This window comes from Emys orbicularis, chromosome 20 (assembly GCF_028017835.1).
Source record: "Emys orbicularis isolate rEmyOrb1 chromosome 20, rEmyOrb1.hap1, whole genome shotgun sequence".
Taxonomy (NCBI): Eukaryota; Metazoa; Chordata; order Testudines; family Emydidae; genus Emys; species Emys orbicularis.
Window position 1 is genome coordinate 5,156,624 of NC_088702.1, and position 11,260 is coordinate 5,167,883.

Below are 11,260 nucleotides of genomic sequence, written 5' to 3' on the forward strand. Positions count from 1 at the left end.
AGGTAAGTACCTTAGATAGACAACAACACAGATGGGGTTCCCTACATGCAAAAGGTACCCTACCAACCTATGGAATAGGTGACCCAAATAATAATGGGCGAGAGAAATGAAGAGACCATGGAGCAATAGAGGTTTCCCATCTGAAGGGGGGAGTGAGGCGCAGAGGTCTGAGGCTCGGGAGAGCAGCAGCGTCTCAGAAGATGGTTCTGGTCCCCAAGGAGGGGAGATGCACTCGGACAGTCAGGCCCTGCTGGTGCCATGGGGTGGGTAGAACTGCAGTCTAGGTTCAAGCAGGTGCATCACTCTCCGAGGAGGGGACGGTGGCGCTGCGAACCGGAGAGTTTGCAAGGTGCAAACCACAGCAAGCTGCCTGCAAGTGAACGTCCCCCGGACAGCTCGTGGCTGGCCTGGCTTCCAGGAGCCTTCCTAGGGGACACCGCTTGGGTGTGCGCAGGCGCCGTCAGCTCCCGGCCCGCCGCCGCTGTGCCGGAAGCGGACTCCAGTTCCCAGCGTGCCCCGGGGCGGAGGCGGGTTTCCGGGCGCTCAGTGCTGACTCTCGCTTCCGCCGGGCGAGCCGGGCCGCAGCGGTGAGAGGGGGCCGGGGCCCGGGGTCGGGCTGCGGGGGGGCCGAGACGGTAGAGCGGCTCGGGGGTGCCCCGGGGAGCGGTCGGTGGGGGGGCCCGAGGGGGGAAGGAGATTTGGAGAGGAGCCCAAGGGGCAGTGGTTGGGGGAGCTGTGCGGGTGGGGAGGAAGGTGGGGTTTGGGGGGGGCAGGGGACGGTGGTTGGGGGGATCCGGGGGGCGGTGGGGGGTCTGAGGGGGAAGGAAGGTTTGCAGGGGAGCCAAGGGGGTGGTGGTTGGGGGGAGCCGTGCGGGTGGGGTTTGGGGGGGGGCAGGGGAGGGAGGAAGGAAGGTAGGTTTGGAGGGGTGCCCAGGGGGTGGTGGTTGGGGGGATCCGGGGGGCGGTGGGGGGTCTGAGGGGAAAGGAAGGTTTGCAGGGGAGCCCTGGGGGCGGTGGTTGGGGGGGGGAGCCATGGGTTTGGGGGGATCCGGAGGGCGGTAGGAGGAAGGTGGGGGTTGGGGGGGGTCTGAAGGGGGAGGAAGGTTTGGAGGGGAGCCGTGCGGGTGGGGGGGGAAGGTGGGGTTTGGGGGGCCTGTGGGGGAGGAAGGTTTGGATGACCCGGGGTGGGGGGTTGGGTGGGGAGGGCTGTGGGAGTACATAGGGGAGGTCTCTGACACGTCAGCGCTCCATGGAGGAAAGGCAGCTAGGGAAGTTCTCCTCCAGGCAGCCTATAATCAGGCTGTGGGGTTCCTGACTTGCTGCCTGTTCTGGCTCCAGAAGTGCCAGGGAAATGGAGACACGTGGCTGAGAGTAGCAGCCAGGCCCTGCTGCTGCCCCAGAGAGGCTGGGGACAGGCCGAACGGATACTGGGCATAAGGAAGCAATGATCTGTGGCTGCAGGAGGAGGTGGTGGGAAAAGACATGACTGTGCTGTGTACAGGGGCTGAGCAGGAGATGGGAGTGAAAGAGCTACACAGTTAGCAGCCCCTTCTTCATACTTTCATTTAAGGTAGATCACATGTTCTCCAGCCTTTTCATGCTGTTGCCCAATATGTGTTAGATGGATCTTTTCCCAGACCCAACCGCCTCACTACTTGGTTATCAAAATATAATTTCACAAGCCACTGGGAAGGGCTCTGTGATCTAAGACCACTGTTTAGGAATCACTGTATTAGCCAATTGCTCAAGACTTTGTTGTGGCTAGGGAAGACCATGGCGCTGTAGCCTAGAAATCTCAGAACCTACAGGATGAGAGGTTTCCTGAGAGGCATATGGACAGGGATTTATATTGGCTATGATTTCAGGCTAGATCGGCAAGGTCTGGTTATCCGCTATCAAAAGAGAGGATGGGTACAAAAACCCAAAGGGGTGATAGGAGCTTAGTGGAGTGAGTGGGGTGTCAGATCATCAGGACAGAGCTCTCTCATTTTTTTTGTCTGGGAAGAAGAGGTTTGTGCCAGGGCTGAAGAAAAGGAGTGTGCCCTTTGGAAGGCTCTGCAACCAAACGGTGTTTGGATGGGAGCGGACTGATGTCTGAATATTTGTGTGTGAGAGTAAAGATAGGAAATATGTGAACTCTTTAAATGGGCCCTCAAGTTAACTTTGTCTTAAATAACATGTTCTCTGTTCTACTGCTAACAGTGGATGTTAAATTGATGACTTTAAAAAACAAACCGTTAAGCCATTTGTTTTTCTGTCATCTGAATATAGGCTAGTCATTTTCAAGGTCATTTTTAGTCAGTTGCAATTCTCAGGTGCTAGCACAATGCTGCAGTGTTTGTTTGCAGACACTGCAGGGGAATGTTGTTGCGGTGTGTGTTAAATTGTTTCCACTGGATTTCAAAGGAGAAATAGCAGAAAGGTTTTGTTTGGTCTTAGATATGAGTCAGTAGTGTGCCCTTGTTGCCAAGAAGGCCAAGGCAACGGCATATTGGGCTGAATTAGTAGGAGCGTTGCCAGCAAATCGAGGGAAGTGATTATTCCCCTCTGTTCGGCACTGGTGAGGCCACACCTGGAGTATTGGTCCAGTTTTGGTCCCCCCACTACAGAAGGGATGTGGACAAATTGGAGAGAGTCCAGCAGAGGGCAACGAAAATGATTAGGGGGCTGGGGCACATGACTTATGAGGATTGGCTGAGGGAACTGGGGTTATTTAGTCTGCAAAAGAGAAGAGTGAGGATGGATTTAATAGCAGCCTTCAACTACCTGAGGGGGGGTTCCAAAGAGGATGGAGCTTGGCTGTTCTCAGTGGTGGCAGATGACAGAACAAGGAGCAATGGTCTCACGTTGCAGTGGCGGAGGTCTAGGTTGGATATTAGGAAACACTATTTCCCTAGGAGGGTGGTGAAGCACTGGAATGGGTTCCCTAGGGAGGTGGTGGAATCTCCATCCTTAGAGGTTTTTAAGGCCCGGCTTGACAAAGCCCTGGCTGGGGTGATTTAGTTGGGGTTGGTCCTGCTTTGAGCAGGGGGTTGGACTAGATGACCTCCGGAGGTCTCTTCCAACCCTAATATCCTATGATTCTATGTTTGTAGAAGCTTCTTGTCTTTACAAAATGAGTGTCCTAATGCTTTTAATGCCTTTAATAATGTTAAATAACAGTAAATATACTAGGGTTGTTGCAGCCATGTTGGTCCCAGGATATCAGAGAGACAAGGTGGGTAAGATAATATCTTTTATTGGACCAACAGGCATTGGTCCAATAAAAGGTATTACCCGTGCTCACCCTGTCTCTTTAATAAATTTACCACACATTCACAGAGCAGCCAAGGAAAAAGAAACCCGGTATCAAGTCATTGCTTTGCAGTTGTCTCATTCTGGTAGAGAAGTGTCCAAAATATTACAGGTGCAATTGCACTGGCGCCATATTGAATGGGACTGATCCCTCCCTCCTCCATGGTATGATGCTTTCGTGTACGATGTCTTAAACCACACAGCTGTCTGTGCTTCATAACACATTGCACTTATGGATCTATTCTGCTGTCTGCTACTGCCCCCTCCAGAAGGCCACCACCTCCAATTTTTCCTCTTTAGAAACTCGGGCATTAACGGTGAATGTTTTCCCCTTCCAGATGAAACTGTTAGCTCTTGCTGTGTTTGCCCTGCTGTCTGTTGCTCACAGCGAGGAGGGAGCCAGGCTACTCGCCTCTAAATCTCTGTTAAACAGATATGCAGTGGAGGGCAAGGACCTGACTCTACAGTACAACATCTACAATGTTGGCTCCAGGTAAGGTTTATCTGTGTTCTTGGTACCTATCAGATGCCTGGCCCTGAAGGACACGGAGTGTTAGAGGTGTGTCTCTGCAGTGTATGTTTCACTAGCTCGGGGAGGAGGGAGACATCTAGAGTAAAAACCTTTCTCAAGCTCCTCCCTTACTTCTCTCAAATCCCCTCTGGAGGGAGGGGCACTCTGGGGGCAGGAGCGAATAGAGGGGAAGAATCTCCGTATTCATAGATTATAAATCCAGAAGGTTCCACTGTGATCACCTAAGGTTTTCTCTTACCACTGTTAAAAATGACTGTCTGTTCTCACTGGAGTCCATAGGACTGTTGACTTGAGTAGGAGTAAAGTTGCAGTGTATGAGCCCCCTATCAGGCCCACTCAGGAAGGGGCATTATACATAAGAACGGCCGTACCGGGTCAGACCAAAGGTCCATCCAGCCCAGTATCCTGTCTACTGACAGTGGCCAATGCCAGGTGGACCAACAGGCAATGGTCAAGTGATCTCTCTCCTGCCATCCATCTCCACCCTCTGACAAACAGAGGCTAGGAACACCATTCCTTACCCATCATGGCTATTAGCCATTAATGGACTTAACCACCATGAATTTATCCAGTTCTCTTTTAAAGGCTGTTATAGTCCTAGCCTTCAGAACCTCCTCAGGCAAGGAGTTCCACAAGTTGACTGTGCGCTGCGTGAAGAAGAACTTCCTTTTATTTGTTTTAAACCTGCTGCCTATTAATTTCATTTGGTGACCCCTAGATAATATATGGAGATATACCTATCTCATAGAGCTGGAAGGGACTCTGAAAGGTCATCGAGTCCAGCCCCCTGCCTTCACTAGCAGGACCAAGTACTGATTTTGCCCCAGATCCCTAAGTGGCCTCCTCAAGGATTGAACTCACAACCCTGGGTTTATCAGGCCAATGCTCAAACCACTGAGCTATCCCCTCCCCCCAAGGGAGGCTTCAAGGGTAATGAGATTAAAGTGTGCAGGGTTTTTTTGGGGTGTGGGGGAGGAATGTGATTCTGGAAGCTGTGAAAGGGTCTCAGTGGATTCCAGTGTATGGGAGCAAATCAGTGTTCATTGTGTTGCTATTTTAGACTCCTTGGCGTCTCTCTCTCTCTCTCTCTCTCTCTCTCCCCCAAAGCTCATGTCTAAGCTCTTACCAAGTTCTGGCACTCCACTCTCTAATCCCCCTGTTCATCCTTTCCTCTCTATTCCAGCCCTGGTCCCTGCCTTCATCATGTGTGTCTTTGACTGCATCATCATCCACCGGTGTCCAAAATGCTGCCGTTGAAAATCACCTTCCTTTCCTGTCACTCATATCCCCAATGCGGGGCTCCCCTCCTCACGTGCATAGACCTCCATTGGCTTCCTGGGCTCTTTCCACAGCCAATTCCTTGTCCTCCGCTTCATGGCTCCTCTCAGCTCTTCCCTCTTATGCCCCAGGTCCAGCTCGTCCTGCTCGGCAGTCATTTCTCCTTGACGCTGTCTTCCTTCTACTCTCATCTTTGTGGCTTTTTACTCCAGATCAGCAGCTAGCACTGAACTTTCCTCTGTTTGTGAAACAGCCTGTAGCATCATAGGGTGAGAAGGCATCGCAAGGGTCATCTAGTGTAACCCCCAGTGGGACTCCAGCTAACGCATCCCCCGGCTCTGTTCATGGCCCCTCTCTCTGTTGTGTTTAGCGCGGCTTTGGATGTGGAGTTGTCGGATGATTCTTTCCCCCCGGAAGATTTTGGCATTGTCTCTGGAATGCTTAACGTCAAGTGGGACAGGATTGCTCCGTATCTTTTTGCAGTTCGAAACAATCTCCCCTCATGCCATGTCCTGGGTCTGTTCTTCGGCTCCCCCTTGTCCCCGCTGGTGCCCAAGGATACCAAGACACGTCCAACTCCATACATCATCCCTGAAATGCAAGCACACCTGACTTCTGGCTAAGGCTCCGAGGGCAAATCCCAATAAAGTGCCCTGGGATCTCTAGTGTCCTTGCAAACAAGGACTAGTTCTCGGGTCACACAACACATAGCCGCCCCTCACATTAAATTGCACGGAACTCCATCCATCTGTCAGGGAAGGAGGAATAGATGAGTTGCCCCCGTAAAGGTCTGAATCTGTAGTTGAAGGTCGTTTAAGATTTCAAACCTGCTGGTTAGACCCCCCTCCCTGTGTTTTGAGTCTTGCTCCCCTGGAACAAAATGCAATTTGTTTCCTTAACCATCTGCTACACAGAGCCAGCAACGTATCTCACACTGTGGTCCTGAGGCCCCTCAAAGCTGGCTACTTCAACTTCACCTCGGCTACCATCACCTACCTGGCACAGGAGGGAGGGCAGGTTGTGGTGAGTGGCTACTACCTTTCTTGTGAACTTGATCACGTACAGGATCCTAATGGCAGATCTCACAGCGGAGACGCACAGTGTGTGCTCCTAGACACAGCCATCGAGGGATGATAGATAGTCCCTCTCTCTTCTCATGTAGTGCTTGCAACGGAGCGCCTGCAGTGCCAGGAACGGTGGGCAAATGCTATTTCTTTTTCCCCCATTTCAGGTTGGCTTCACCAGTGCTCCTGGGCAGGGAGGAATCCTGGCTCAGAGAGAGTTTGACAGGAGGTTTTCCCCTCACTTTGTAAGTACCATTAAACCAGTAATCCATTTTCTCCCAGTGACTGTACAGTTCAAATTAGCGCTGACCTTTTTTGTGTGCGCTGGCTCATGGCGTGAAAGCAGAAGCCCAGACACTAAATTAAGCCGCCTGGGAAATTCCCAAGGTGGCTCCTAAGCTTTTTGGGGCAACTTCTGCAAAATCTTGCAAGAAGAGTGACAATTAATTCATCATGGTCCGTTAGACTCGCTTCTAGGAATGAGCCTGTGTTGTAGGGGTCGGATCAAAACGCTTGGGCAGGGGGGCTCAGGTATGAGAAGCTGGGAATTTAGCTATGCATAACCCATCTCAGCTCTACTTCTAATGGGTTTCCCCTTCTGCTAGCTCGACTGGGCAGCTTTTGGTGTGATGACCCTTCCCTCCATCGGAATCCCTCTGCTGCTGTGGTACTCGAGCAAGAGAAAATACGATACCCCCAAGACCAAGAAGAACTGAGGAAAGCCAAATGCAGCCAGCACCCAGAGCTTAGAATTACAGTGTACTCGGAGTAGCAGCAATCAACCCTCCAAATCAAGTGACTGGGCCACCGGTTCAGTGCTGGCAGGGGAGGGATTTGTATAATTCTTGTGGCCAGTCGCTTTCTTGAGGTTTTTTTTAACCCTTTCTCAGCAGATCTGGAGCAAAGACCTCTCCGGTTCTGTTGTAATTAAGTTCCAGACGCAGCTGCAGTACAAGAACGCTAATAACGCCCAAGGAGTGTGGGGGCGAGAGCCTTTCTGCAGCATCACCCTTGCTTGCCGAATGCCAGTCACATGTGGCCAGATCTCCTCATGCCACAATCCTCCTCGATCTTAGATCAGCCCATCACCCTCGCTCCCCAGCATTTTATGCTTCTTGCAACTGTCACTGAGAGGATTGATCAAGTGACGGTAACGGAGACCTCCTTTCTATGCAGGTTTATTAGTGCCCTTCCCTCTCAGCCAAGCGGCAGCCTATGAACCCCCATAGAAAGATGCCTGCCCTAGAGAGAATGTTGGCTACGTTGTTCTATTTTGGTGAGCAATTGACCGCCATGTTTCTGTTTTTCTGATTACTCTGTTGAGAAGTGTGTGACTGTATGCACCAAGGGTTTTATAATAAAATGAACACCACAGAGTGAGTCTGTCTCTTCTCCTACCAGTGAGTCCCACAGTCGGACTGGTGGGTTTCAGGAGCCATACCTATAACTGCAGTAAATCCAGTGGTTGTAGAGGCTCTGTCTGTACGCACCATCAGCCAGCAGCGGCAGTGAGGAAGATACAGCTGAAAAAGTATACCAAGCCCTTAATCCTAGTGAAGGCATGTGTTTAACATCTGTTAAAATCCTACTGTGGGTTACTCCAACGCTCCTTTCAGGGTCCCCCTTGACCAGTTGCCACATGCTAGAACTACACCATGCCTCATCTACACTATGAGTTTAATAATCCACTTTTTTTAGACTAGACATGGCCAAAGAGCTTAAACTCTAAGGCCTTGGCTACACTGGCAATTCACAGCGCTGCACTTGCTGCGCTCAGGGGTGTGAAAAAACACGCCCCCCTGAGCGCAGCGCTGTAAAGCGCCAGTGTAATCAGCGCCTGCAGCGCTGCATGCTCCCTCGCAGCGCTGCAAGCTATTCCCCTCGGAGAGGTGGAGTACTTGCAGCGCTGCGAGAGAGCTCTCGCAGCGCTGGCGGCGCGACTACACTCGCGCTTCACAGCAGCGCTGTGAATCTGCGAGTGTAGCCAAGGCTTAAGACACGGGATGGGAGAGAAACAGCCCTACCCAGGGTAAGTGACTTGCCCAAAGTTGCATAGCCAGGACTAGAACCCAGATCCTTGTAGCTCCCAGTCCAGGGCTCTGTGCTCGGCACCACGCCGGCTGATTTGAAGTGTTGAAACACCTGGCTGCCCAAAGCACTGCAGAATGTGTGGCGCATAACACTGCCTTAGCCCCTGGGGAGTGGATTAGCTGGGATGAGTCTAGAGTAAAACACCTTTACAGCCAGCAAGAGCGGAGAGAAAATTCAAGGGGGTCTGCTGCTGTACCTGCTCAGCTCTCTGTAGCTTTGTGGATGGGCCGCTGTCTTCTGATGAGTTTTGAGCCGCCCTGTCTAGGGTGCTGTCCTCTTCCCCAGAACATTATTGTTTAATACATTAGCCTAGCTTCCAGCAAGGGCAGGAGGCACCTGCGTTCCCAAACTGCTTGCTTATAATTATAGAAGATTCAGAGTAGGAGCCCCAGGAGTGGGACTTATTTTTTTCAAATGGAAAAGATTTTCATAAGCTAAAACCGGGCCCGGGAGGTTCCCCTGGTGGCTATGCTGCCCTCTCTACTGCAGCTCCACATTGCAGTTTACCTGTGCCCTCCTGCAGTGAGGTGACCTCTTACAAGCCAGTTCTCTGAATTGCCCTTCTAGCGATGTCTGCCTTGATTTGGTGGTGGAGCGGGGCTCTGCCATCTTTCATCAGCCCTGACTGGCCTTGGGCAGGAAGAATAGGGGGGAGGGATAGCTCAGTGGTTTGAGCATTGGCCTGCTAAACCCAGGGTTGTGAGTTCAATCCTTGAGGGGGCCATTTAGGGATTGGGGGCAAAAATCTGTCTGGGGATTGGTCCTGCTCTGAGCAGGGGGTTGGACTAGATGACCTCCTGAGGTCCCTTCCAACCCTGATCTTCTATGATTCTAGATGAATGTAGGCCAGGCAAACCACAATGAAGGTCACCATTGGAGATGGGTGCATGTGACCTTGGGTTGGGGGGGATAGAAGTGGGTGTTTTGGGCAACCTCAGAAGAGAGTGCAGGGATTGGCCAGGTCTGAGGCCCATTCCCAAGGGCAGCGTGTAGCAGGCAGTTTGCCCTGTTGCTACTGCCCAGCCTGTTCTGTGCAAAGATGCCTTTGGTCTGCAGGGCTGTGAAACCAGCTCTAAATTCACAGGCACGCGATTCAATTTAATCTGCGCCAATTTCTTTCCAGCCCCTTCCAAATGAGAATCGCAGAGAGCTTCATGGCCATTCGTGAATTAAACCTTTCAGTCAGTCCCTCACTGGAACTAACCATCCCCATTTCACATATGGGGAAACCGAGGCATAGAAAGCCGATGTCACTTGCCTCAAGCACTCAGAGGTGGAAGAACTTGGGTCTCCTGCCTTCTACCCCTGAACCTTCCCTACATGCCCCCTCATCTTTTCTCCTTCGACCAGGCTTCTGCTAACAGGACCCTGATGGGTGCTACTAAAGTAGCTGCAGGATTATTATTTTTTGCCACTCAGAGCAAAGCGGTCTTGTTATCCAAGAATTCCGTGTCGGTGGCCCAAACTCCCAGGCGCCGCTGAAAGCAAACACTGCCGCTTTGTCCCGAGAACAATGTTTCCAAGGCAGGATTTCTCACCCCCTCATCCCAACTGCTCGCTGCTGCCACCGGTTCCACCCTTTGTTTTGACTGAGGAGTGTTGCAGTTGGCAGGATCAAGGAAACCATTGATGCTAATACTGAACAAAGCTCCACTCCACGAAGGGTGTGTAAGAGGGGGCCGTAGAAGCTGAACTAACAGGTCTAACTGGCGCATCCCACTTCCCAGCATTAATGCTTTGTCCTGCCTAGTGTTGAGTGTCCCAAACAAGGGAGCTTTCCTTGTGAGCCTTGGCATTGGGAAGAAAGACAGTTACTCATCCCTTGCAGCTGCCTCTCCTGGTCCCTGGTGATCTCTGGTAGGATGGATTGCAGGCAAACAGGTGAGAACCAACAGATACACCTTGCACACATGTTGCTTTGTTTTCTACCTTTCAAGTTCTGCTGGGGGTTGCTTAGAACAGTGGCTCTCAACATTTCCAGACGACTGTCCCCCTTTCAGGAGTCTAATTTGTCTTACGTACCCCCAAGCTTCACCTCACTTAAAAACGACTTGCTTACAAAATCCGACCTAAAAATACAAACGTGTCACAGCTCACTGTTACAGAAAAACTGCTTCTTGTCTCATTTTTTACCATATAATTATAAAATAAATCAATTGGAATATAAATATTGTACTTACATTTCAGTGTATAGTATGTAGAGCAGTATAAACAAGTCATTGTATGAAATGTTAGTTTGTACTGACTTTGCTAGTGCTTTTTCTGTAGCCTGTTGTAAACCTAGGCAAATATCTAGAGGAGGTGATGTACCCCTGGAAGACTCTGCGTACACATGCCCCTGATTGAGAACCACTGGTTTAGAAGGACCTGGTCGTAGGAGGCTGGTCCTGTCTGATCTGTGTAGCCTTTGGTCAAGCCAGGACCGTACAATGGTAGCATTATTTATTGGTATTGTGGTAGCCCGTCACCGACCGGGACCCCATCGTGTGCAAGGTGCTGTACAAACGGAACAAAAAGATGATCCCTGCCCCCAACCTGTGTCTAACATTTAGAAAGACACAAGGTAGGTGAAGTCATCTTTTATTGGCCCAACTGCTGTTGGTGAACAGAAGGGACTGATGTGACTATAACAACACTGCATACATCTGAAATGTATGAATCTCACAGCTCTCTCTACCTGGGGTAATAGTACAGTGTGCTTCCCAGGGCAGGAGCGTAGTGTTTTCTGCCCTCTTCCCTTCCGCCTTCCCATGAGATGGGTGTTCTCCTCCTCGTATAGACAGGAAAACTGAATCCGAGTGCCCTGTATTTAGACTGTTACCTTGTGGACATTCTGGTGCATTTGCTCACAATGAGATTATTCTAGGAACAGATGCAGCCTAAATCTGTGGGACTAGCTGTAGGCCTTGCCTGGTCACTGGGGAGAAGGGGGTTCACCTCAGTCTCACCCCATCTCTGAGGAAGGAAGGACTGGAGAGAAAATCGGGTATGTGGGCTCTGT

The 11,260-nt window shown here is 51.1% G+C and overlaps 1 protein-coding gene across 1 annotated transcript; it reads left to right on the forward strand.

Moving 5' to 3' along the window:
* The first annotated feature begins 532 nt into the window (after nt 1-532).
* Nucleotides 533-7,542, forward strand: SSR2 (signal sequence receptor subunit 2). Its single transcript, XM_065420072.1, has 6 exons — nt 533-587; nt 3,633-3,787; nt 5,475-5,573; nt 6,019-6,127; nt 6,336-6,413; nt 6,774-7,542. Exons 2-6 carry the CDS (start codon nt 3,633-3,635, stop codon nt 6,882-6,884), a joined length of 552 nt encoding a protein of 183 aa, XP_065276144.1. The 5' UTR covers nt 533-587; the 3' UTR covers nt 6,885-7,542.
* The last annotated feature ends 3,718 nt before the right edge of the window (nt 7,543-11,260 follow it).

Coding starts and splice junctions, on each gene's coding strand:
- SSR2 (XM_065420072.1), top strand. CDS start 3,633: ATGAAACTGTTAGCTCTTGCTGTGTTTGCCCTGCTGTCTGTTGCTCAC. Junction 3,788..5,474: donor ATCTACAATGTTGGCTCCAG/GTAAGGTTTATC, acceptor TGTTGTGTTTAG/CGCGGCTTTGGATGTGGAGT. Junction 5,574..6,018: donor AAGTGGGACAGGATTGCTCC/GTATCTTTTTGC, acceptor TCTGCTACACAG/AGCCAGCAACGTATCTCACA.